Here is a 27,912-nt window from a genome sequence, read left to right as displayed (position 1 = left end):
TTAAAAGTGAAACACAATAAAACGGAATATAGTGGACAATATTCCAGTCAACAATATTGCCCTGACAATGGAAAAGTTTGTCAGGCGACCTTTGGTGACACTAGCCATATCTAGTCATACTGCAGCAGCTCTCTCCTCTCACGACCCGTCCGCTAGACCCACAATTCCCCGCGCCTGGACAAGATGGAAGAAAGCATCGGCCGCAAGACGACAATGTTTTGTCTGTAACACCTCAAAGAAACGAACAAGAGAAGAAAATACCAACATTTCTAGCCAGTCGCGGTCATGTGTAGGTAAATATTTACTGAAATGTACCTTTATTTCTGAGTATTTGTTTAAATGTGTGAAGTTATACGCGGTGGAAATGTCAGAGGAAAATCGCTTCAGCATGCGAGAGAGACTCAGTCGAGCATCATTGTTTCTCTGTTGCATGGGCCAGAATGTGGGCTTTCAGTCGGCTAGCTCGTTAGCAGAAACTTGGCTCACCCGTACTATTTACAGTATGTGATCTAAAGTTAACGTGCACCGCAAGCCTTGAAGAAGGCTATAATTAGAGCTGGGTGTACTGAGTTGGTGTTAACACTCTCGATAAATAGGGTCGAGCGCCAAAGACCACTATGAAGCGTTTGTTAGTCCGACTTTATTTCACCAACGTCGTCCCAGCCAAGGACAGCCAAGCTTCCTTCATAGACGGGCAAATAAAACGTGCTGCTATTATACCGGTAACTAGCTGGCGTTAAGGTTTTAATAACACATTTCCTTCGGACAAATTAGGTCGTGCGAGCGGTAACTTTGAATCCCTGGCTAATGTTTTGCCAGCATGAGACTAGCAAGCTACTAGCTCCCTGAGTTTTATACAATGGTTTGATATGGCGAATTAGGATAACCCATTATTGATTGAGCTGTTGCCTTTTGGTATCTATTGTCATGATGTGAGCCGGTTTGTTGTCATCTGTGTTTCGATAGTATTGTATTTGTGACAGAAGCGTGCTTTGTATCAACAGTTGACCAGGACAGCTGACGCTATTTGTAGCGTGCTAGCTAGCTGCTGGCTATGCATCACAAAAGCCCATCCGCTCACCGTCAAATTGTGGTCGGCGAGACTACAAAATATTGTGCCTGAGCCATCTGGAATTGTCATCCGGCCAGCAGTTTTACCCCAACGACGTTAGACAAAATTCTGGCTAAATCCGTTATAAAATATGGTGTGCTTTAGTCTAGTGGACCCGTGTAATTTGGTGTACAATTTAGCAGGTAGCGATTTCAGCCGATGGTAGGCCGGACAATAGGAGTCTAAATTCACCCAAGGCTGGACATGTCAGAAGGTTGTCTGAGCTGGAACACTAGCCCGATCCCATAGCAAATTACCTCCGCAGAGCCTGTTACCTGGAGTGATGCTTACGGTTCAATTGAGCCTTAATGGCACCCAAAGATGTATCCCTGTATTTTACCATTACAATATGTTCTTAGGACGAAACGGAAAAATAACAACTCGTGTAGAAAGTTAACATCCCCACCTCAATGGTGCCAAGTGTGCTTATGTCTGCATAAAGAGGAAGCAGGAAACAAATGGCAACTTCTGACTTTCTGGTCTAGCGTTTGATGACAAAGGACTACACTGCCCAGCCTTACATAATTAGAAAGAGGATATTCTCAGGATTAAAAGTTGGTGTCCAACTTAAAAAAATATACATTTGCACATTGCGAAATATTTGGCGAAATATAACAGCATGCCTCTATAGGTAGACAATGGGCTGAGTTCAGCGTTCCGAGGGCAAAATAAATTTCATGGCTAGCGTTTGATGACAATGGAATACACTGCCCAGCCTTACATAATTAGACAGGGGAGATTCTCATTAAAATGGTGTCAATTTTAAAACTCTAAATACACACATTGTGAGATATTTGGCGAAATAGACAGGCATACCTATATTTCCCTATAGGAAACAATGGGACGACCTCAGAGTTCCATAAGTAAATTGGTTAACATTTTACCTACAAACAACACGAGCAGGTCTCATTGCCAACAATAGCAGGCATTGTGACGTGGAACAATGGGCTGGGAATAGAACGTTTGGAAGGCGAGTTGGTGCCACGCTGCTCAATAGAACTAATATGAGCTGGCAGTGTGAAAAATGCCCTAAAACAAGGTCTGTTTTTTTCGTGATTACTTCAAAACTACGGCAACCAGCTGGGACATATGGTAATATTATGAAACTGGGCTCCACGGCAAATACAATGCTTTTTTTTAATCAGAAAAAAAGCATTATTAAAAATGAAATGTGTCCAGCCTTCCAATGGTTCTTTATTTGTATACTCACTTTTCCAAGGGCAGCAAATTCATGGTGTTCAACTTTATTACAGGGGATGTGAAGTAATTGTCACTTAGTGTCATTTGAATGAGAATATACCATTGCAAATTTGACATTGCAGCACAGTTTTTTGTTTGGCTACAATCCAAGCTGTATATGATACAAAATGCAACTTTGTCTTACGCTGGTGAAATGGCACACACTATTCCACATGGGCCTAATGCTATGGTGATGTCTAATTGGTAATAGGCGAGCACAATGTGGTTTGAGACAGATGTAACGTTATTTTGTATACACGTCCAAACGAAATGCTTATTTGCAGGTTCATTCTCAACCCTGCAACAACAATAAGAAAAAATAAGAATACGAATAAAGTAAATGGCTCAGTACAATATAAACCTTTTAGCATAAGTATAATATAGGAAGGCTCAATTTAAAGTCCAATATTTACATGTGTTTTGGCTATTTGTTTAGATTGTGCTGTTTTTAGCAATCATAATAAGCAGTTGGGCATTTCCATGTAAAAGGACCGATGAGCACCAACGTGAGCTTTCATTTGACATGCTCCTATGAACTTAAGAGTCCGTTTTTGAGAAGTTAAGGCCATCCTAAAAAATTAGGACTAAGCAAAGGGTTTCATTTTGGGTCAAAGAGATGGAAAAGGAGTTTTAGAAAACAACATTTAGCAGAAAAAGTCTTTAAGGTATTAAAAATACATCAAGCCATAATAATGTGGAATTTAAGACCGCTGCCAACTAATATCAACAAAGATTTAGTTTTGGAGAAATTGTCCTGCCCTCTGTAAGTTTAAGGAACATTGCCTTGAAATTCCATTGCAATAAAAACACACACTGAAGATGTTTTCTCATTTCTCTCCCTCGTGAGGGAGTAGTGCTTAATTTGAGCAGGAACAGGATCTGACACCTTTCAGTTTCGGACTGTTTCGTTCCGAAACTCAATTGCCACGATTCGGTAGGCCTACCGCTTGTGACAAATGTATTTCACTGTTTGCTTTTATTATAATTTTTAAATTGCAATCTTTTTTAAATTTTGATTTAAACTTTATTTAACTAGGCAAGTCAGTTTGAACAAATTCTTATTTACAAAGATGTCCTACCAAAAGGCCTCCTGCAGGGATGGGGGCTCGGATTTAAAAAATAAAAAAAATCGGACCAAACACTCATGACAAGAGAGACCTAAGACAACAAAATAGCACGACAGCAACACAACATGGCAGCAGCACAAAACATGGTACAAATGTTATTGGGCTCAGAAAACAGCACAAAGGGCAAGAAGGTAGAGACAACAATACACCACGCAAAGCAGCTGTCAGTGTCCATGATTGAGTCTTTGAATGAAGAGATTGAGATAAAACTGTTCAGTTTGAGTGTTTTTTACAGCTTGTTCCAGTCGCTATCTGCAGCAAACTGAAAAGAGAAGTTACGTGTGTGCTTTGGGGACCTTTAACAGAATGTGACTGGCAGAACAAGTGTTGTATGTGGAGGATGAGGGCTGCAGTACATATCTCAGATGGGGTGAGGCCTAAGAGGGTTTTATAAATAAGCATCAACCAGTGGGTCTTGTGACGGGTATACAGAGTGTAGTAGTATGGAGTGCAGTGATGTCTCCTATAAGGAGCATTGGTGGCAAATTCTCTTTATGGGGGTGTATTTGTTACCCATACCACTGAACATATCAAAAAAGAAGCGTCTTCGACAGAGGGGATCAAGTGGCGTAACGGTCTTAGGCACGGCATCTCAGTGCAAGAGGCAACACTACAGTCCCTGGTTCGAAATCAGGCTGTATCACATCTGGCCGTGATTGGGAGTCCCATAGGGCGGCGCGCAATTGGCCAAGTGTCGTCCATGTTTGGCCGGAGTAGGCCGTCATTGTAATTAAGAATTTGTTCTTAACTGATTTGCCTGGTTAAATAAAATCAAGCTGATTCTATACAAATGTACAGAGGCCAGGTCATGAAGGCTTGCTTGTGTTAATTCAAGTAGACTCTTATGTAATTATCCTGCCCCCTAAAAATGTAACTTGAAAATGTGCCTGATATTATCAAATAACATGTTTTGTCACATACACATATTTAGCGGGTGTTATTGCGGGTAGCAAAGTGCTTGTGTTCCTAGCTCCAACAGTGCAGTGGTATTTAACAATGCACACACATCTGAAAGTAAAAGTATGGACTAAAGAAACATATCAATATTAGGACGAGCAATGTGAGGGTCATTGACTAAAATACAGTAGAATAGAATACAGGATATACATATGAGATGAGTAAAGCAGTATGCAAACATTATTTAAGTGACCTGTGATTCCATGTCTATGTATTTTATAGGGCAGCAGCCTCAAATGTGCAGGGTTGAGTAACCGGGTGGTAGCCAACTAGTGATGGCCATTAATTTGTGTTGGGCTGGCCTGGGTTTAGCCCATGGCTTGGGTGTAGCTTAAAAGCAGTTGTGGAAAAAGTACCCAATTTTCATACTTGAGTAAACTTAAGATGCCTTAATAGAAAATAACTGAAGTGAAGGTCACCCAGTAAAATGCAACTTCAGCAAAAGTCTAAAAGTATTTGGTTCATACTTAAGTACTAAAAGTAAATGTCATTGTTAAAATAATTAAGTGTCAAAATTAGGGTTGCACATTTTGGGGAATATTTAGAGGTGGACTCTTTCCATGGGAATTAACAGGAATATATGCTAATATTATTAGTATTTAAATGTAGATGTTTTTTGCATTAAATATATTTACCATATCATATGGAGACAGAATCATAATCCTTTTACCTTATTAAAAGCAGACATAATTGCAAATGATTAAATCCTTCCTATATATATATATATATATATATATATATTTATTTATTTATAATTGGTTACGGATTAAACTAGTTGACTCTAAACATGGGATGATTTCACTGAACAACAAAAAGGGTTTATTGAATGATCCCCAATGATCCATCGCATCTACCTAAAATGTTTTCAACATGTCTGTTAAATGATGGTCTAGAAACTAAAGCTTTGGGTGTCTTCCTCTCGGGCTTCCATGTCATCTCCCTGGACCTCCTCAAAGTCCACCTCTTGAACATCGGACTCTGAGGCCTCATCTTCAGTCACTTGCCGATCTTGTTGAGGATGGCTCGTTGTCAGGCTCAAATTCGCCCGGATGGACACCAATTTTTCAACCCTTGTGTTGGTCAGCCTGTTGCGTGCTTTTGTGTGTGTGTGTGTGTGTTCCCAAACAAGGACCAGTTGCGCTCTGAGGCGGCTGATGTTGGTGGGATTTGGATGATGATGGAGGCAACGGGAAATAGCCTCCGATCCACAAAGTCCCTTCCACTAGGTGGCTGATGAGATGTTGGCACGACTGCCAAATTGCATCTCCATCCCAAAGCCCTTGCTTGGAAGTGTACTTCGCCAGACTGCCAAGAACCTTGCCCTCATCCAGGCCAAGGTGGCGAGACACGGTAGTGATGACACCATAGGCCTTGTTGATCCCTGCGCCAGACGGGATGCTCTTGCCAGCATACCTGGGGTCCAACATGTACGCTGCGGCGTGTATGAGCTTCAGGCAGAAGTCCTCACGCTTTTTGATGTATTTCAGAGCTGCAGTTTCCTCTGCTGGGAGAAACAGTGAAGTGGGCAGGGCAGTATGGGTATCTTCTCTTAGGTCTGCAAGCAGTCTGAACATCAGAAAGGATGGCATTGTCTCCCTCCATCTGTGCTATGGCTACTGCTATAGGTTTCAGGCTGCATACCTTTCGCTCCCAAAATACATCATCCAGGAGGATCCTCTTGATGGGGCTGTCCATGTAAGCAGACTGATGTGGCCATTTCTTGGAGACTCCTGCACCTCCAGGAGAATGTCAAACATGACAACACCACCCCAGGGGGTGTTGCTGGGCAGCTTCAATGTGGTGCTCTTATTCTTCTCACTTTGCTTGGTGAGGTAGATTGCTGCTATAACATGACCCTTCACATACCTAACTATTTCCTTGGCTCTCTTGTAGAGTGTATGCATTGTTTTCAGTGCCATGATTTCCTCAAGAAGCAGATTCAATGCTTGAGAAGCACAGCCAATGGGTGTGATGTGAGGGTAGGACTCCTCCACTTTACACCAAGCAGCCTTCATGTTCGCAGCATTGACTGCCTTCAAATCATCTGCAATGTAGACCGGTTTGTCTGTTGTCCCTTGTCTGTGCTCTTGTAGAATACTGAGGGGTGGCGCTGATGTAGTTTCTCTGACAACGTTCCTCCATTGAGTCAAAAAAACTTCTGATTCCAGGAGGTCCATGAGCTGTTGCTATCGATAAGGTGTCTGATTCCACATTTTCACCTTGAGTAGAAGTAGAGGGACTTTTGTCAGAGGTTGCTTGTTGTGAGAGCTGAGGGAACTTTATGTACTTGGCCAGGTGATTCTGCATCTTTGTTGCATTCTTCACATATGACTTGGCACAGTATTTGCATATGTACACAGCTCTTCCTTCTACATTAGCTGCAATAACATGTCTCTACACAAGTGTGCACGTGGCATTTTCCTGTAAAGATAGAAAAAAATGAGTAAAAAAAACTACAATTCCATGTCCAGATAAATAGTTAAGCAGTTAGATTAAACAACTCCTTTGTAAGATACATGTTTTAAAATGAAACAAAACCCCTCAGTTAGCAGGCTCAAGCAAGCTAAAACCCACATGGTACCAAAAACTAACTAGCAGAAATTGTTACGTTAGAATGACTTAAACACTGCTGTGGGCTACTATTTACTAGTTAACAACAAATCATGTATGTCATATAAAATATTTTCACCCCACCCATTATTGTAATCAAAACTTACCAGAAAGCATGTGGTCCTTGGCTCAGACAGTGTAATAGTGTGGGCTCAATAGCATCTCATTGGTGTGCAAGATCTTGAGAATCAGCTGTACATGTGATGGAAGAATGCACTGTGTATGCAGAGGGTTTCAATTCCATTGAATTAGGGATAGTTTAACCAAAATATGCCATAAGATCTAGAATTGCCTTGTGTATCTCACAAAAAAAGGTTCACTGTTATAAGCTAACTTAAAAATAAAAAATAAAACTGAATTTAAGCAAAATTCCCAGGCTTAACTTCCCATAGAAAATTTGTGGAAGTTTCCTACCCTTTGCAACCCTAGTCAAAATAAAAATAGAAATGCATTTCAAATTCCTTTTATATTAAGAAACCAGACAGATTTTTATTTACTGTTAGCCAGGGGTAATTCACAAACTAAGCATTTGTGTTAGTGAGTCTGCCAGATCAGAGGCAGTGGGGATGTTAAGTGTGTAAATTAGACAATTTTCCTGTTCTGCTAAGCTTTCAAAATGTAATGGGTACTTTTGTGTGTAAGGGAAAATGTATGGAGTAAAAAGTATAACATTTTCCTTCAGAATATAGTCAAATATAAATAGTAAGTACAGATACACAAACTACTTAAGTAGTACTTTCAAGTATTTTTTACTTAAGTACTTCACACTGCTTATATAGACCAACGCTTGGCCATTGCTTTGGTGAGAGAGAAGCACGCCTGTATCTCTCACAGAACTAGAATGAGATTAACTTTATGTTCTCTTTCTGCTCTGATAGACGTGGACCTGCAACTCATCTCCAGTGTTACACTTCATCATTTATTTCCATATAGGATCAAATCCATGGAAGGGTGCTGGAGGTGCTACAGCACCCCTGATCAATTGAAATACATTTTCCAAAGTTATAGAATTACTGCTGTCTGTTCAAAAATAAATCTGAATACTACACCAGGTGTAGGCCTAGAATTCAGCAAAAGAGGATCAATAGCTGTTTTTATTTTAAATAGCCTACCTGTGGATTGTGTGTAGCCAAATCACAAGGCATGCCTACAGTCGGGAACACGAGGCAAATCTGTCAGAGAACAGTATGCATCCAAAAGGGTCCTTTCGCAATATTTGACATGCAATTGCGGGATAACCTGAATGGACAGCAAATGGATCCTGTTGAAAAGAGGACTAATCTGTCAGTGGCCGACAGCATACTACCCTGCATTCCACTGCTGGTTTGCCTCTGAAGCTAAGCAGGGTTGATCCTGGTTGGGAGACCAGATGCTGCTGGAAGTGGTGTTGGAGGGCCAGTAGGAGGCACTCTTTCTTCTGGTAAAAAAACATGTAACCTAATGCCCCAGGGAAGAGTTTGGGAACATTGCCCCATGTAAGGTGTCGTCTTTTGGATGGGACGTTAAATGGCTGTCCTGGTCACTAAAGATCCCATTGCTCTTATTGTAAGAGTTGGGGTATTAACCCCGGTGTCCTGGCTAAATTCCAGATGTTGCCATCACACCATCATGGCCACCTAATCATCCCCAGCTTCCAATTTGGCTCATTCATCCCCCTCTCCCCTGTAGCTATTCCCCAGGTCATTTCTGTCAACCTACCTGGTCAAATAAGGGTAAAAAAATAAACAATCCTATTGAGCGAACAGCATTGTTTTACTTTAGGATAGTTTTTGGCACGAGCACATCGGCCGTCACCGGTCTGCTCATCAGTCAGTGAAGCTGGAAAGCTTTTTTTAGGACTATAATTTCCTCCTCATATTGTACAATGTGTGTTTCCTCACACTTAGGCCTAGGCTATTGATGGATTCAAGACGAGGTCATTTTTATTGAAATTTTTATTGAAATTTCAAATTTTCAGTTTGTCACAGTAGCCTGTCATTTTGATCATTTGTGAGTTATTGTTAGGTTTCTGACAGTCTCCAGTCATCTAAAACTATGTAGAATCGCATGCAATCCATTTATTAAAGGCAAAATAAATTCCGCTCCCCCATGCGCGCAACTTCTACAAGCTCCTCTACTGCTCTATTCAAAAGTGATGATAATTCATGCAAGATTTATTTTGTTTTAAAGTAACACATTCCACTACCTCAGAGCCCCCCAGGTCATCCCCTCTTGGGCTCACTTTTTGTTCCAGCACCTCCCAATTTACAAATTAAGCACTGCAAAGGAGGATAATGAAAGTTAAGAAGTAACATGTAGACCTATCCATTAAATATTGTTTTTACTGATATCAGTTTAGTTGATGAATTATTTAGTCTCTGAAAACAATCTGCAATAGAATTGGCTGCAATGGCGAAATCCTAGTCACCGTCCACTGTTGGGTTCACAAGTTTGGACAGTACAGGGTTAGGACAACGGTTGACATCGCCTATAATGATTATGTACTCTAAACTGTGATATACCTTGGTATTGGCCAAGTCCCCCAATTGTTGTACAAAACTCCACACAAATCACCATTGTGCTAAAGTGTGAAATCACATGCTACAACTGGACCAAACATGAAACAAGGTTGTTGAAAGCCAAAGTGCAGGCCTTATATTAATTTCTGGTGGAGATTCATGATGGAACAGGTGTGTCTGTGTCTCGCGCATATGATGGCACAAAGTGACACTCAACTGATGAGGAACGGGCCGGCTTACCGTAGTGAGTTTGGTTATAAATCATGGGCTGGATAGAAGCAAAATCTACATTCTTCAGATCTGGATGGTAATCCTCCTCTCTTAATAGGCTTTTGTTTGTTACATCTCGCATAAAGCTGTTATTGAGAGTAGCCTATAGACTCCGGCTTTCATTCTTGTTCTTTTACAAAACGGCAGCTTTAGGACAACCGTACCTTCGTAGACTATTAGAACATTTGGGAAATGGGCTACCGTTCAAAACTTTAATTTGTCTTAAAGCGTTTATGATAGGCCTAGTAGGAGGATCGGTTATTGGCCACAGCTGCTTGTTCCATTATTGGTGGAGTCAAGAAGTTAAGCTTTGCCGTAGCTTACTGAAGTAGGGCAGCAGGTAGCCTAGTGGTTAGAGCATTGGGCCAGTAACTGAAAGGTTGCTAGATTGAATCCTCGAGCTGACAATGTAAAAATGTGTTCTGCCTCTGAACAAGGCAGTTAAACTCACTGTTCCTAGGCTGTCATTGTAAATAAGAATTTGTTCTTAACAGACTTGCCTAGTTAAATAATAAAAAATAAAGTTGTTTCTTCAATCTTTGTTGACCCGATGCGATATGTAGCACGGCTAGTAATGGCCTTGATTTCACGCCGCTGCTGTGGTAACCTTATGTGACATGATTAACGTAGGTCGCTCCCCCTGCACTTTGCACGATAGCAGTGGGCAATTTAGTCTAAATGTGTCCCTCTTTAAATATTTGCCATTTAGTCAGTGGTTAATAACCTAATCATTATTTAGCCATAGCTGCCAGGCATTTGGCAATGTGGGCTATGCTACATGGAACATTAGCCAATTATATTTGCTTCAAATTGCTAAAACAATAATCAAGCATTTCACGGTAAAGTCTACCCATGTTGTATTCGGCCCTTGTGACGAATACGATTTGATTTGAGAAGCAGGGTGTTAAAAGGTCTTAAAAGGAACCACAACACACAGGTTTTGCTTGATAATCAAACCCAGACACTATTTCATAGCCTCACTCCATAGAAATAAGAATTACTCAAGCATCGTGTTCCAGATGATAGGCGAAACCCAAGTAATTAATGGATGACTGTAAGCACACTGACCACATTCCCCTGGGGCCAGTCTAGCCCTATGGTCAGGGTTAAACCAATACTTGCAGCCGATATCCTCCTCAGTATAACTGTCCTGTTTTGTTAGATTCTTTCTCTCCTGCAAATAGCCGCAGGAGAAAACAACTCATCTAATAAACGTAGCAAAAAAAGAAATGTTCTCTCACTGTCAACTGTGTTTATTTTCAGCAAATTTAACATCTACATTTTTGTAGAATAATAGTGAAGACATCAGAACTATGAAGTAACATGTATGGGAACATGTACCAACCAAATAAATGTTAAACAAATAGAATGCCAAGAGTGTGCACAGGTGTCAACAAGGCAAAGGGTGGTTACTTGAAGAATTTCAAATATAAAATATATTGATTCAACACTTTTTTTTGTTACTACTTGGTTATTTCATAGTGTTGATGTCTTCACTATTATTCTGCAATGTAGAAAATAGTAAAATAAAGAACAACCCTTGAATGAGTCAGTGTGTCCAAACTTGACCGGTACTGTATTATCTCACTCAAGATGTTTCCATAACGTGGATCTATGCATGGCCTGGTACAGTTGAAGTTTACCTACACCTTAGCCAAATACATTTAAACTAAGTTTTTCACAATTCCTGACATTTAATCTGAGTAAAGATTCCCTGTCTTAGGTCGGTTAGGATCACCACTTTGTTTTAAGAATGTGAAATGTCAGAATAATAGTGTTATTAATTTCAGCTTTTATTTCTTAAATTGCCTTCCCAGTGGGTTAGAAGTTTATACACACACACACACACACACACAATTAGTATTTGGTAGCATTGCCTTTAAATTGTTTAACTTGGGTCAAACATTTTGGGTAGCCTTCCACAAGCAGCTTCCCACAATAAGTTGGGTGAATTTTGGGCCATTCCTCCTGACAGAGCTGGTGTAACCGAGTCGGGTTTGTAGGCCTCCTTGCTCGCACACGCTTTTTCAGTTCTGCCTACAAATTTTCTAAAGGATTAAGGTCAGGGCTTTGTGATGGCCACTCCAATACCTTGGCTTTGTTGTCCTTAAGCCATTTTGCCACAACTTTGGAAGTATGCTTGGGGTCACTGTCCATTTGGAAGACCCATTTGCGACCAAGCTTTAACTTCCTGACTGATGTCTTGAGATGTTGCTTCAATATATCCACATAATTTTCCTTTCCTCGTGATGCCATCTATTTTGTGAAGTGCACCAGTCCCTCATGCAGCAAAGCACCCCCACAACATGATGCTGCCACCCCCGTGCTTCACGGTTGGGATGGAGTTCTTCGGCTTACAAGCCTCTCCCTTTTTCCTCCAAACATTTGTCCCCATGTGCAGTTGCAAACCGTAGTTTGGCTTTTTTTTGCAGTTTTGGAGCAGTGGCTTCTTCCTTGCTGAGCGGCCTTTCAGGTTATGTCGATATAGGACTCGTTTTGTTGTGGACTTAGATATATTTGTACCTGTTTCCTCCAGCATCTTCACAAGGTCCTTTGCTGCAATTCATGGATGGATTTGCACTTTCCCAAGTATGTTCATCTCTAGGAGACAGAACGCGTCTCCTTCCTGAACGGTATGACGGCTGCGTGGTCCCATGGTGTTTATTCTTACGTACTATTGTTTGTACAGATGAACGTGACCATGTTCATTTTCTGGAACTTCCCAAGCTGTTTAAAGGCACAGTCAATTTAGTGTATGTAAACTTCTGAACCACTGGAATTGTGATGCAGTGAATTACAAGTGAAATCATCTGTAAACAATTGTTGGAAAAATGACTTGTGTCATGCACAGTGTAGATGTCCTAACCGACTTGCTAACACTATAGTTTGTTAACAAGTAATTTGTGGAGTGGTTGAAAAACAAGTTTTAATGACTCCAACATACACTTGTATGTAAACTTCTGACTTCAACTGTATCCTATCTTCTCTTCTCTTTAAGGACACCCCTACCTGGCCCCATCTAATGCTTCCCCTCCTGCACTTGCCATGAGTATTATCCAAGACAAGCTAGGCAACGAGTTTCTGCAAAGCAACGGGGGTATGGACCCCAACTTCACCCCGGGTATGCTCATGTTTAGCCACCTGCCGCCTGTCACCAGCTTCACCCGCCTGGCTTCGCAGTCAGTCATGGTGGGCAACCAACCCCAGGAGATTATCCTAAAAAAGGAACGTGACTCTCCTCCCCAAGTCGGCAGCTTCCTCCATGGCATGGGCATCAAACAGGAGCAGATGAGCGAGCTGGACTACCGTATGCCCCTCTATGGTGGAGGAGGACTGGGTGGCAGCTGTGGTGGAGGAGGGGGCATGCGGAAGGGAAATGAGATGCTGGAGATGCAGTTTGGTGGAGGCCACCACCACAACCATCAGAACATGCTCCTGCATGACCTCAGTAACGGCCGAATTGGAGAGCTGGTGAGAAAGCCAAGTTTGTTGTGGGCGTTGTAGTTTTTGACTGAAAAACTACAATGCCAGTCAATAAATATAGTTTTTTGATTGGTTACGTATGCTTTTTAATATTTTCCACTTTGGTACTCTGAGGGTTTTTTATGTATCAAAAAGGAGTTTAGGTGGTGGGTGTGGCAATGGGCACGGTCAGCGCGGCTGAATTTCTAACAACATTTTAGAGGCGCCCATCTTGGAGCTCTATTTTATTTATGTATATTTGTTACATTACAGCCTTTTTTCACCTCATTCTACACACAATACCCCATAATGACAAAGCAAACATGTTTTTTTTTAGAAATGTTAGCACATTTAAAGAATAAACTGCCATGTTACATTTACACAAGTATTCAGACCCTTTGGTATGTGACTCGAAATTGAGCTCAGGTACGTCCTGTTTCCAATGATCATCCTTGAGATGTTTCTACAACTTTATTGGAGTCCACCTGTGGTAAATTCAGTTGATAGGACATGATTTGGAAAGGCACACAACTGTCTACATAAGGTCCCACAGTTGACAGTGCATATCAGAGCAAAAACCAAGCCATGAGGTCGAAGGTGTTGTCCGTAGAGCTCCAAGACAGGATTGTGTCGAGGCACAGATCTGGGGAAGAGTAGCAAAACATTTCTGCAGCATTGAAGGTCCTCAAGAACACAGCTTCCATTCTTAAATGGAAAAAGTTTGGAACCACCAAGACTCCTCCTAGAGCTGGCCGCCCGGCCAAACTGAGCAATCAGGGGAGAAGGGCCTTGGTCAGGGAGGTGACCAAGAAACCGACAGAGCTCCAGAGTTCCTCTGTGGAGATGGGAGAACCTTCCAGAAGGACAACCAACTCTGCAGCCTCACGTCTGGAGGAAACCTTGCACCATCGCCATCATCCCTATTGTGAAGCAATGGTGGTGGCAGCATCATACTTTGGTGGTGTTTTTCAGTGGCAGGGACTAGTCAGGATTAAGGGAAAGATGAACAGAGGTGTTGCCAGAGAATTGAATGTTCATTTCTCAACCATAAGCTGCCTCAAATGTCTTTTTTGAGAATTTGGCAGTACGTCCAATTGGCCTCACATCCGCTGACCATGTGTAACCACGCTAGCTCAGGACCTCTACTTCCAGGCTGCTTTGCTTATGGGATCGTTTGAGACCAGCCACCCAGACAGCTGATGAAAAAGGAGTATTTCTGTCTATAATAAAGTGCTTTTCTGGGCAAAAACATTTTATTTTTATTTATTTTTTACAGCCCACCCATGTCAGAAAAATCCCTGATTCCCTCTGAAGACCGATAGCTCCCTTTGAGAATATTCACACTGTATGTTATCTGTCTACATGGCCACCTTGTCCTCAGGTGTCTGGAAGACCAGTGAAAGGGACAAAAGAGTCGTTGGGAAGAAGACGGAAGAGCGACGGGGAAGGTAAAGCCAGAAGAAAACGTGGAGAACACAAGGTAGAACCCAACACATCTCTAACGTTCATTCATTTTCATTTGAGTCAAAGCTACCAGAATGTCGCACAACAGTTCACTTTTGCGGTAGTCGTGTCAACCCCCTCACACAACACGTTTTGCGTTATTCAGCACAATTGCATTATTCTGACCTTTCATTCTGTCGCTCACCTGCACAGATGTTGGACGGCGAAGGGGATGGCCTGTCTCCCAACTCCAAACCACACATCTGCGAGCACTGCAGCGCCGCCTTTCGCAGCTCCTACCACCTCCGCAGACATGTACTCATTCACACAGGTGAGAGGCTTTCATTGATTTTTGCATGAGAATTCTTTCTTCATTTGGTGCATTTGTTTTTCCTTGACTGTGGCACCTGGTGGGTGAAGTGTGTACTTTGTAGATCAATCGATTGGTCCTAAACTGAAATCCTCACCCACCCAAGGCACCAGGTGAACTAAAATGAATGCACCCAATATCACTGATTTGAGTAGCATGGATGTGATCATTTGTGTGATGCAATGAATATTTTCTAAATGCTGAGGTAATGTAAATGACTCTCATTTCTTGCAGGAGGTCCGACCCATTGACGCAAAGGGAAATCTTGTTATTTTTTGTCTTTTATAGTGAATGTTCAGCCAAATTACAAATTTATATAGAAATGTCCTTACCTTGAAAGTGATCTATGGACAAGGAGAGACTGCAATTCACACTGTAGTTTTAGTAAACGGGACACCAAAGCGTGGATTGCTGTTTTTGTCCTATGATTGCTTTCAAGGTAAGGAAACAAATCTAAATGTGTAATTTGGGGGAACCATCCCTTTAGGATTTCACTCTTTAACTTAACATTGTCTTCTGCGGTGTTACTCCAAATGATCCAATGTAATCAACTGACACTCCCCACCCTTCTTGAGTAAAGCTAACCTCTGCTTTCCCCCACTGATAGTCAATTAATGTGGAGAGTGGGTGATTGTATTTCTGATCGCACAGGTGAGAGGCCTTTCCGGTGCAGTCAGTGTAACATGAGCTTTATCCAGAAGTATCTGCTGCAGCGGCATGAGAAGATCCACAGCGGTGAGTTTTGCCCTTAACCTATGACAGTCAAAGCTGTGGTCAATTCCATTTAAATTCAAGAACTAATCTCAAATTCAGAGGCAAAATTGGAATTTCAGTTTACTTCCCAAATTGAAATGAAATTGAACCCAGTGTGCAATTTTAAAACGTTTCAGTTGAGCATTTCATGCTTTTTGAGGTCGTTTAAATAAAAAATAATCATGGGTTTTCTATTTTGGTTTTGATTTTTTTTTAAACATGAAATTCACATTGCATTGTGGATTGAATGCTGTAACAATACAGAATGAAGCAATTCATATAAGTCCCATGATGGTAGTGACTGCCCCATTGTTGCTTATCACTTACAGTGCCAGTCAAAAGTTTGGACACCTACTCGTTCAAGAGTTGTTCTTTATTTTTACAATTTTCTACATTGTAGAATAATAGTGCGGACATCAAAACTATGAAATAACACGCATGGAAAACATCAAGCGCTATGATGAAACTGTTCTCTCATGAGGACCGCCACAGGAAAGGAAGACCCAGAGTTACCTCTGCTACAGAGGATAAGTTCATTAGAATTACCAGCCTCAGAAATTGCAGCCCAAATAAATGCTTCAGAGTTCAAGTAACAGACGCATCTCAACGTCAACTGTTCAGAGGAGACTGCGTGAATCAGGCCTTCATGGTCAAATTGCTGCAAAGAAACCACTACTACACTACTAAAGGACACCAATAATAAGAGACTTCCTTTGGACAAGAAACACGAGCAATGGATATTAGACCGGTGGAAATCTGTCCTTTGGTCTGATGACTTCAAATGTGAGATCTTTGGTTCCAACCACCCTGTCTTCACCCTGTCTTTATGAGACACAGAGTAGGTGAATAGATGGTCTCCACATATGTGGTTCCCTCCGTGAAGCATGGGGGAGGTGATGTGATGGTGAGGGGGTGATTTTCTGGTGACATGGTCAGTGATTTATTTAGAATTCAAGGCCCACTTAACCAGCATGGTTACCACAGCATTCTGCAGTGATACGCCATCCCATCTGGTTTGGTTTAGTGGGACTAGCATTTTGTTTTTTAACATGACAATGACCCAACACACTTCCAGGCTGTGTAAGGGCTATTTGACCAAGAAGGAGAGTGATGGAGTGCTGCGTCAGATGACCTGGCCTCCACAATCACCCGACCTCAACCCAATTGAGATGGTTCGGGATGGGTTGGACCACAGAGTGAATGAAAAGCAACCAACAAGTGCTCAGCATATGTGGGAACTCCTTCAAAAGTGAAAAGCATTCCAGGTGAAGCTGGTTGAGATAATGCTATAGTGCAAAGGGTGTCTACTTTGAAGAATCTCAAATATATAAAATGTATTTAACATTTTCTTTGGTTACTACATGATTTCATATGTGTTATTTCATAGCTAAGATGACTTCTATTATTCTACAATGTAGAAAATAGTAAAAAATAAAGACACCCTTGAATGAGTAGGTGTCAACTTTAGACTGGTACCCTATTAACCATGAATTTATTCATTATTAATCTACTTCAAAATATTTCAGTTTCATATTACATTTTGTTTTAGTTGATGACTTTATTTCATTCCAGAACATCTCATCTCTATAGAGCTGCTGTCTGACAATCCCAATTTTAGTAGTTCTTGAAAGTAAATCATACTTTTTTGACTGATGAATACAAGTACAAACTATCAATCTTAGATCAGGGATCGGTGACCCTGTTACTGGAGAGCCGCAGATACTGCAGGATTATGTCCCAACTAGGCACCACACTGAGCTACTTAGCTAATTGAGCAGTTCAGTGATTGCCTAATTCAACACACTTGGTTTTCCAGGTCTGATAAATCAAAAACATGAAGTGCCTGTGGCACTCTAGGATATGAATTGGATAATGTATTTTCATGTAGAGAACTCGTGAAGCAACTGCTCTGTATCCCTCTCGTGCATTCTTCTCTCTTTTACGGAGCCAGCGTAAAAGACACGCAGGACGGACAAGTATGCTCGCAATGGATTATGGTCGTTGTAGTGAATTCCCACATTTCCTTCAACTATGTAGAATATTGATTGGCCTGTTTGAAACTACAGCTCTCTACTACATAGCACAGATAGGGCTTGATCTGATTTATCTCTTGAGAAACTGCAATGTGCTTACAGGGGGAAAACAATGCGAAATGGTATAAAAAAAACAGCTGAAACAGAACACCTGAGGAGCTATTACAATGTCGGACGGACAGGTAGAAAATGGTTATGCTTGACCACCTGAGGAGCTATTACAATGTTGGACGGACAGGTAGATAATGGTTAGGCTTGACCACCTGAGGAGCTATTACAATGTTGGACGGACAGGTAGAAAATGGTTAGGCTTGACCAACTGAGGAGCTATTACAATGTCGGATGGACAGGTAGAAAATGGTTAGGCTTTACCAACTGAGGAGCTATTACAATGTTGGACGGACAGGTAGAAAATGGTTAGGCTTTACCAACTGAGGAGCTATTACAATGGTGGACGGACAGGTAGAAAATGGTTAGGCTTTACCAACTGAGGAGCTATTACAATGGTGGACAGACAGGTAGAAAATGGTGGAGGTATGTGTTTTGGGGGATGCTCAACATTGCCATCATGAATGCATACATTGTGTGGGGGGACCCGCAATGGCCCCTTCCCAGAAACAGCAGGCGCGGGTCCCTGAAGGCATTCAAAATGCAGCTTGTGCATTCAATTTGTGATTTACTGTGCTTACGGGAAGTATTCAGACCCCTGAACTTTTTCCACATTTTGTTACGTTACAGCCTTATACTAAAATCTATTCAATATTTGAATTGATTAAATATCTACACAATACCCCATAATGACAAAGCAAAAACTGTTTTAATTTTTTTTTTCTAATGTATTAAATAAACATACCTTATTTACATAAGTATTCATACCCTTTGCTATGAGACTTGAAATTGAGCTCACGTGCATCCTGTTTCCATTGATTATCCTTGATTTTTCTGCAACTTGATTGGAGTCCAACTGTGGTATATTCAATTGATTGGACATGATTTGGATAGGCACACACCTGTCTATATAAGGTCTCACAGTTGACAGTGCATGTCGGCGCGAAAACCAAGCCATGAGGTCGAGGGAATTGTCCTTAGGGCTCAGAGACAGGATTGTGTTGATGCACAGATCTGGGAAGGGTACCAAAACAATTCTGCAGGATTTAAAGTACCCAACAACCGTGGCCTCCATTCTTAAATTGAAGAAGTTTGGACGCACCAAGACTCTTCCTTGAGCTGTCTGTCCGGCTGAACTGCACAATCAGGGGAGAATGGCCTTGGTCAGGGAGGTGACCAAGAAATAGATGGTAACTCTAGCCACTCTCCAGAGTTCCTGTGGAGATGGTTGTCCTTCTGGAATTTTCTTCCATCTCTGCAGCACTCCACCAATCAGGCCTTTATGGCGGAGTGGCCAGATGGCAGTAACTCTTTAGTAAAAGGCACATGACAGCCCGCTTGTAGTTTGCCAAAAGGCACTTAGACTTTCAGACCATGAGAAACAAGATTTTCTGTTCTGAATAAACCAAGATTGAACTCTCTGTTCTCAATGCCAAGCTTCACGTCTGGAAAAAACATGGCACCATCCCTATGGTAAAGCATGGTGGTGGAAGCATCATGCTGTGGGGATGTTTTTCAGTGACAGGGACTGGGAGACAAGTCCGGATTGAGGCAAAGATGAACGGCGCAAAGTACAGAGATCCTTGACGTAAACCTGCTCAGGACCTCAGACTTGGGAGAAGGTTCACCTTCCAACAGGACGACAACCCTTAGCACACAGCCAAGACAACGCAGGAGTGTCTTCAGGACAAGTCTCTGAATGTCCTTGAGTGACAGCCAGAGCCCAGACTTGAACCCCGATCGAACATCTCTGGAGAGACCTGAAAGTAGCTGTGCAGCGACGCTCCCCATCCATCATGACAGAGCTTGAGAAGGTCTGCAGAGAAGAATGGGAAAAACTCCCCAAATACAGGTGTGCCAAGCTTGTAGCGTCATACCCAAGTAGCCTTGAGGCTGTAATCTCAGCCAAAGGTGATTCAACAAAGTACTGAGTAAAGGGTCTGAATACTTACGTAAATCTGGTATTTCCATTTTTTAAGTTTTTTTTAAATACATTTACAAAAAAATGTAACCTGTTTTTGCTTTGTCATTATGGGTATTGTGTGTAGATTGATTGAGTTTTTAAAATGTTTATATAATCCATTTTTAGTATAATTGAAACGTCAGGCAATTGTTTCTAAGAAATGAACATTTATCTAGATCGGTTAATCGCTCGGGACTAGCTTTGAGTGAGTAAATTTGGTTCCAACTGTGTCGGTTGTCAGGAGAGAAGCCCTTCAGCTGTGACCAGTGTAACATGTGCTTCATCCAGAAGTACCACATGGAGCGACACAAGAGGACCCACAGCGGAGAGAAGCCATACAGGTGTGACACCTGCCAACAGGTCAGTTAGTCACACGGGTAGCTAGGATTTACCCTCAAATCAGAAACAGATATTTGATTGACAAAATACCTGTGTTCAAATACGATTTAGGGTATTTCAATACTTTTAAAATGTCTCTGAAAATAAAGTATTTAGAAAAATGGCATAGATTTCAAGTAGTTGAATATTGGCATGTATTTAAAAATACTCATGTCAATAGTCCATGCATTAAAACCCAGGTCTGTTTTGTCCTAAGCTTATTTCAGATAATGTCTTTGGAAATAAGTATTTGAAAATGGTTTCGGCCATTTATAGGAATTTGAAAGTACAAATACGAAAATAACCATGTATTTGAAACCAGGTCGGATTGACAATATGCCAATTCTTGATGTCACACTGAAGTTTGTCTCAATCTAGCCTATTTGTTTGCTCAAAATATAATGGATAATCCAGTGTTGGATGCTTGCAATGTGTTATCACAGCCGTTTGGAACAGTAACGCTTGTTCGAGAGCACTTTGTGTGCATCTAACACTGGACAAAGACATCTTGTTGTCGTTGATCCATCTGCTCAATCGGGTGACTAGAACATATTTTAAAATACTGTGCATCTCCCCCTGTTCACCCTGTAGTTTTTCTCGAGGACAGACCGGTTACTAAAGCACAAGCGGACCTGTGGAGAAGCCTTAAAGAAGGGCCTAGACCCCAGCATGCTGCAGCTGGTCGACGCAGACATTGGCCACGGCAGCTACTCACTCACTCAGGGAAATGCTACCGCCACCTCTGGACGCAGGAGGGGCAAGTCCAAAAACGCAGGCGAAGGCATCGAGCGCAAGCGGAAGAAGACTGTGGCTGCCACCGTGTCGTTGGGAAGCCTGCAGGACTACGGCACGGAGTGCTCCGACCTCGGGCCCATCATGCAGGGCCGCACACCCAAGCTGGTCTTCAAGAAGAACAATAAGTCCCTCAATTCCGTGGAGGACGGGGAGCAGAAGCTGCTATCTCAGAAGCAGGGCTCCATGGAGCTGGCGGTGGGCTCAGGGCTCGAGGCCTTGGGCCTCCTCCAGGGCTCCTCCGGTGGGGGTGCCAAGCAGGCCCAGTCAGCCACCAAGCAGGCCCAGTCAGCCACCAGCAACAACTACGACGGCGCCATGCAGTTTGTGAAGAAGCGTCGCTACCTCCAACATATGGCCAACAACGACTATGGGGCATCCTCCCTCCACATGGGCCAGCCCCAGTCCAGCAGTGTGATTCAGGGCTCGCTGGGCCACCAAAACGAGCCCGCCATGCTGGATGCCTTGCCCCTGGACCTCAAGCACCATGACAAGTCATGCATCCCGGACGAGGTGCTCCAGAGCTTGCTGGACCACTACAGCCACAAGTCAGACAACGCGCACCACCACCATAGTGACGTAACCTTTGACCTCACAGACAGCAGTGGCTCGCACCACGTGGACCTGCAGCCGGCCGCACCTGTCACCCCAGAGTTGGATGACGACTCGCCCAACGGCGGCGACAAGCAGGTGGTAATGAGCGAGTACTCCAAATTCCTACTGCAGGCCCTAGAGCGCACCAGCCACAGTGGGCCCTTCCCCACTCTGGGTCCCAGCAGGCCCTTCCCTCTGCTCCCTAGCAGCTCCAGCCCCACAGGGCCCTTCTTCCCTGACAAGCATGTCTACACTTCATCCCCGCTGGAATGTGGCTACCCACCATCCATCTCCTTGCCGTTGCCCAGCTCCACAGTCTCCTCTTCTTCGTTGTCATCCTCTAAGTCCCACTACGGCATACTGGTAGGCTCCCCGCCCCAGCCGGCCTTCCACCTCAATGGCCTGGAGGCGGCTAGCCACCAGCAGCTCACCCCGTCTCAGGAGCTTACTGAGCAGCTGGAGAAGCAGCACCACTCCCATGGGTTCCAGCTCACACCCCAGGAGCTGACGGCCGCCGGCGGGGCCACCAAGGAGCAGGGGGCCAAGGGAAACAGGAGCAACGGCTCCGGCAACTACGCCGACCTGGATACACCCAAGGAAGTGGACCTGCGGGCTACCTACCAGATCGAGAACTTTGCCCAGGCCTTCGGCTCCCAGTTTAAGTCGGGCCGCCATACCCCGCTGGGTTACAGCATTGACCTCCGGCCCGAGGTCGACCACCGAATACGGGCTACTGTGTCAGAATTCTCAGGGTTTACCAGTTTGTTAGCTGATGTCAGCGAGCCAGTTAGTACAGGATCGAAAACCGCAACAAGCCAAAGTTTCAGGTAAGGGTTAAAAATAGGTGAACCTAGTTGTGGGTTTTGTTCTTCTTTGTGTTCCTATACCCTTCATTTTCTTCTTGTAGCGAGATTTTTTTTAAATGAAACACTGCCATTAAATGTTGATAACCAGAACTCTACCAGGGAAGGTCTTTAAGGCCTCAAATGCAATTTTTAGATATTTGTTTGTATCTGTGTTTAGTCTTTATTTTGTTAGTGTAGTTGCTATGATATGAACTAAACCTACATTTGTATGTAATTTTAAAACAAAAGAATAGGGGGTAGCTATGAACTTAATTATTTCTTTCACCTGTAACCCCTTGTTTTAATAATCATACAGCTGTAAAGTATTAATGAATGATGAGAATTACAATAATAATAATTAAGCTTGTGTCAGGGAAAAGCCCAGAATTCAAATGGCAAAAAACAGTTCTATACTGTCTGTTACAAGAATTGTGTTACTCAGGAATTAAGGCAAAATTGTGTAATAAGAATAACTTTGTATTATGAGATGCAACTGGCACACTTTTCACAGGTGTACTTTGAGACTACAAAGCTTTGTTACTATTTATGCCAAGAAGAGGGCGGAACAAAAAGACTGCAACAACTTCACTGGATCTTCCTGTTGAGTTTTCCTCATCCAACCCTTTCCGCTACTTGTTATGGTACTTCTATGTCAATGTGAAAACAACCGCTCACATTTCCTCCATAAAGGGCCACATGTAAAAGACATGGGAACATGGATATTTATATACTCAAGAACTCATGGTGTACACACCCCAGCCTCAACAGAAATATCTGTTTAGCCATGCACCTCTTTGGAATGCCCCCCCCTTCAGTGGCCCATGACAAGGAAACACACTGGCCCCATTAGCGACATATCAACAATTATATTGTCACACATTTTTACCGCTTTGTCCTCCACTCCTGGCTGTTACCCTTTTTTTTGGCAATGGAAATCAAACGAGCACTTTTGAAAAACAAAATCGTAATTGAAAATGAAAGACAACCCGACTCAATTAAGGATGTGCAAAACCAAGTGATTTTTATTGGATAAAATTGAACAGGGGTGGGTGGAATAGAGCGTGAGGGTGTTCTGTATGGAGGGTTAGACTGGGGTTGAACGGGTATGACCATGGCCAGTTAGATGTATAGTTGCTTTAGTTTTTTGACTGTTTGGTCAGGTGGAGGGGTTGTTAGAATTGTATGTTACCCATTATGAGAGATGCAGACATTATGCTGGAACTCCCCCCACTGATGTACTAAGACTACTGGATGCAAAAATCAAACTATTTTTCCTTTATTTATTCTTAAAGATATTCTCCGGTACTTGAGTGTACTTTTTAGCCAGGATTTCTCAAAGTAACGCCCACAAGCCAAAGGTGGTCCATGAAAATAGCGTCCTGTGTCACATATGTGCACCACATTATTGCTTGCTCTATTGTGTGTGTGCGTCTTGCTAGCTGTCACTCAAATGGCGAAGGGCTGAAGCTCATTTGCTAAAACTCAAATTTCTAGGGGCGGGGGGCTGTCCAACGTGGGGGTAGATGTAAGCAAAATGGCAGCTCACAGCTTCCAGAAAAGTCTCAAACTAGGGATTTCATGGCCAATTGAGGACACAGTAATTCTGCTCATATATATTATGCATGTATGAACTACACAATGACACACCCAGCTCAAAGCTGGAGGTAAAAAAGATTCCCGCTACTCGCCAAAGTGCCCGATCATGTCTTTAACCTAGCAAGTGTTTTGTTTTGCATGTTTTGAAAGTGCAATTATTCACTGCACCTCAATCTGTCTTCACCCTACGAAATCAGGCCTGATACTGAAAAATAACCTTGGTGATAGAGGCTCAACTTCACGTTATAAATCCCCCCCCAAAATGCAGTCCTTCAAACATTGTGAGAATAAACAATGGCCTTTGTCTTCTTTGGCTCAAGCCACTTCTATCCTGGCAGCCAGGGTTGATCTTTTCCTACATCTGCTCAGATCTCAGGAAATGAAAGACTGGCTGGCCGGCCACTTCACTCCAAAACACACACTATGCGTTTAAAGAGAGAGCGAGAGGCTGAGAGAAACAAACAGTAGGATTTACCTAAATATACCTCATCACTGAAGCTTCAGAAAGCAGGAACACGTGTTTTATGTATGTAGTGAAAATACTTGTAGTATAGGTTAAACATATTGTATAATCATGTAACACTGCTTGTGTTTACAATTATAGAAGAGCAATTGACTCGTTGAAATGCAAAATGTATCTTTTTTTTGTCTGTAAAGCATTCACACCAAGCAGTGTTGCATTCTAGGTGCCTCATAGAAACGTTCTCTTATGTTATCCTTTTATTGTTGTTACTTGTCCTAAATGTTTTCATATCTCTAGAAGGATATTGTTTACAAAAATGTACAAAAACACTAAGTTTGTTCATTTGGTTTCTTCCCATATGCATGATCTGATGATTTTGTATGGCCCTTTTTTCTGATCGACCACAACACCTAATGTTGTAGCTGATGCTTCCCCATCCCTGTCCTTTTAGTTCCAGACCATTGTGATCTGATTTACAGGGCTGTACATGTTACTGCATTTAGAAACTGATTAGAGAAGCCAATAAACATTTTTTTACAAAAAAGAAACGACTAGACTTTTTTGGTGTAGTGAAGTCTTTGACAACAGTTGTCATTTTGTAATGGTTTGAACCACAAGCCTGGCAACTCAAATTTTGGTGATTGGATTAACTCACAATTATCTTTTGCAAGATTTGATTTACATGGGGTCTACGGGGAGAAGTGCACTCTCCAAAGAAGAGGAACATCAACGTTAGCGTGATTTGATTTACAGGGGGTCTACTGGGAGAAGTGCACTCTCCAAAGAAGAGGAACATCAATGTTAGCGTGATTTGATTTACAGGGGGTCTACGGGGAGAAGTGCACTCTCCAAAGAAGAGGAACATCAACGTTAGCGTGATTTGAACCCTGATGCATGGCATTGTAGCATTACAAATCTTTCTAATATATTCTTTAATAAAATGTTTAAATGCTCTTATCTATTCAAAGCAGATGCTAACAGCCATGTTCTGTGACTGGTAAGTGACCTGGCATAATCATTCTCCACACCAGTGTTTCCCAACTGAGAGGAACATCAACGTTAGCGTGATTTGAACCCTGATGCATGGCATTGTAGCATTACAAATCTTTCTAATATATTCTTTAATAAAATGTTTAAATGCTCTGGGCATTCAAAGCAGATGCTAACAGCCATGTTCTGGGGTGTGTGGAAATCAAAAGAAAATTAAATGAAATGAATTAAAAAAAAATATATTACTGGGAACATTACAAATATATGTTCAAGTTATTTAAATATTAATATTAAATATTTACGGTGGTCACTGGTGTGAAATCTCTTGTTTTATATTTATAGGCCTTTTTTTTAACTTAAGTTTTGGCTTTGGTCTTCAAATCAAAGTTTATTTATCATGTGTGCTGAATACAACAGGTGTAGGTAGACCTTACTGAAATGTTTACTTACAGGCTCTAACCAATAATGCAAGAAAGGTATTAGGTGAACAATATGTAATGAAATAAAGCAGTAGTTAGGTTACATACAGACACTGGTTAGTCAGGCTGATTGAGGTAGTATGTACATGTAGATATGGGGCGGCAGGGTAGCCTAGTGGTTAGAGCATTGGACTAGTAACCGGAAGGTTGCAAGTTCAAATCCCAAAGCACAATCCATCCAGGGAAAACATTTTTCCAGGTCAATCTGTTTTCTATTATTTTTGTATGGCAATCCCGGTTTAATAGAAATAAGCTTGCAGTTCCTATGGCTTCCACCAAATGTCAACAGTCTTTAGAAATTGGTTGATGGTTTTCCTTTGAGTAGTAAAGTAGTCCTTTCCTTTCTGGGTGTACAGCCAAGTGTACTCTTTTGTTTGGGGTGCGTGACCTGAAGCTCGCTCCACTTTCATTTGATCCTCTATTGAACACAGTTTATCCCGTCTTCAATTTTATCGATTTATTTACGTTTTAAAATACTTAAAGTTGGATGAGGAAACTTGTTTGGGCAAAGTTTACAGGTAACTTAATAGATAATGTGTAGTCATGTCGGGCGAGTTGGAACCGGTGTTTTTCTGAATCAAACGTGCCAAATAAATGGACATTTTGGATATATATCGACGGAATTAATCGAACAAAAGGACCATTTGTGATGTTTATGGGACATATTGGAGTGCCAACAGAGGATGATCTTCAAAGGTAAGGCATGAATTATATCGTTATTTCTGAGTTTTGCGTCGCGCCTGGCGGGTAGAAATATGATTGTATGCAGGGTGTTGTCCTCAGATAACAGCATGGTTTGCTTTTGCCGTGAAGCCTTTTTGAAATCTGACATGGTGGCTGGATTAACAAGAAGTTCATCTTTAATTTGGTGTATTGCACTTGTGAATGTATGAAAGTTAAATATTTCTACTAACTTAATTTGGCGCTCTGCCATTTCACCGGATGTTGTCAAATCGATCCCGCTAACGGGATTTGATCCATAAGAAGTTTTAATAAGAATTAGAACTTAATGGGTTAAAAATATAAAAAATAAAATATAATTGCAACATTTAAAGCGTTGGTCTGTTTTCCATACACACAAAAAAAGCTTATTTCTCTCAAATTTTGTGCACGTTTTGTCACACAACACAAAACCACAGATGTCTCAAGTTTTGAGGGAGCATGCAATTGGCATGCTGACTGCAGGAATGTTCACCAGAGCTCTTGACAGATAATTGAATGTTAATTTCTCTACCACAAGCTGTCTCCAATGTCGTTTTAGAGAATTTGGCTGTACGTCTAACTGGCCTCTCAACTGCAGGCTTGTGTATGGCGTTGTGGGCGAGCAGTTTGCTGATGTCAACGTTGTGAACAAAGTGCCCCATTGAGGCAGTGGGGTTATGGTATGGGCAGGCATAAGCTATGGACAACGAGCACGATGGCATTTTATCAATGGCGCTTTGAATGCACAGCGATACCGTGACGCGATCCTGAGGCCCATTGTTGTGCCATTCATCTGCTGCCATCACCTCATGTTTCAGCATGATAATGCACGGCCCCATGTCACAAGGATCTGTACCCAATTCCTGGAAGCTGAAAATGTCCCAGTTTTTACATGGCCTGCATACTCAGTAAACATGTCATCCATCGAGCATGTTTGGGATGCTCTGGATCGATGTGTACTACAGCATGTTCCAGTTCCTGCCAATATCCACAAACTTTTGCATAGCCATTGAAGAGTGGGACAACATTCCACAGGCCACAGTCAACAGCCTGATCAACTCTATGCAAAGGAGATGTGTCGCGCTGCATGAGACAAATGGTGGTCACACCAGATATTGACTGGTTTTCT

The 27,912-nt window shown here is 42.1% G+C and overlaps 1 protein-coding gene across 3 annotated transcripts; it reads left to right on the top strand.

Moving 5' to 3' along the window:
• Positions 1-67: 67 nt before the first annotated feature.
• LOC112224064 (zinc finger protein 281-like) lies at positions 68-25,168 on the top strand. 3 transcript variants are annotated; one of them, XM_024387356.2, is made up of 7 exons: positions 68-293; positions 12,811-13,283; positions 14,656-14,754; positions 14,931-15,048; positions 15,739-15,822; positions 20,186-20,304; positions 20,914-25,168. In XM_024387356.2, exons 1-7 carry the CDS (start codon positions 68-70, stop codon positions 22,537-22,539), a joined length of 2,745 nt encoding a protein of 914 aa, XP_024243124.1. In that variant the 3' UTR covers positions 22,540-25,168. The 3 variants fall into 3 exon arrangements, with proteins under 3 accessions (XP_024243124.1, XP_024243123.1, XP_024243125.1); XM_024387355.2 differs by having other exon boundaries at positions 15,730-15,822; XM_024387357.2 differs by having other exon boundaries at positions 180-289; positions 15,730-15,822.
• Positions 25,169-27,912: the final 2,744 nt, after the last annotated feature.

The sequence above is a fragment of the Oncorhynchus tshawytscha genome, linkage group LG25 (genome assembly GCF_018296145.1).
Source record: "Oncorhynchus tshawytscha isolate Ot180627B linkage group LG25, Otsh_v2.0, whole genome shotgun sequence".
NCBI classification, from domain to species: Eukaryota; Metazoa; Chordata; class Actinopteri; order Salmoniformes; family Salmonidae; genus Oncorhynchus; species Oncorhynchus tshawytscha.
The sequence above is the reverse complement of the archived record's forward strand: the minus strand, read 5'-3'. Positions and strand labels throughout refer to the sequence as shown.

What these genes read in the sequence shown, in the direction of transcription:
- LOC112224064 (XM_024387355.2), top strand. Translation starts at nt 68, where the DNA reads ATGGAAAAGTTTGTCAGGCGACCTTTGGTGACACTAGCCATATCTAGT. An exon ending in ACGGCCGAATTGGAGAGCTG is followed by an intron (nt 13,284 to 14,655) that starts GTGAGAAAGCCA and finishes CCTTGTCCTCAG; the next exon opens with GTGTCTGGAAGACCAGTGAA. An exon ending in GGTGTGACACCTGCCAACAG is followed by an intron (nt 20,305 to 20,913) that starts GTCAGTTAGTCA and finishes TTCACCCTGTAG; the next exon opens with TTTTTCTCGAGGACAGACCG.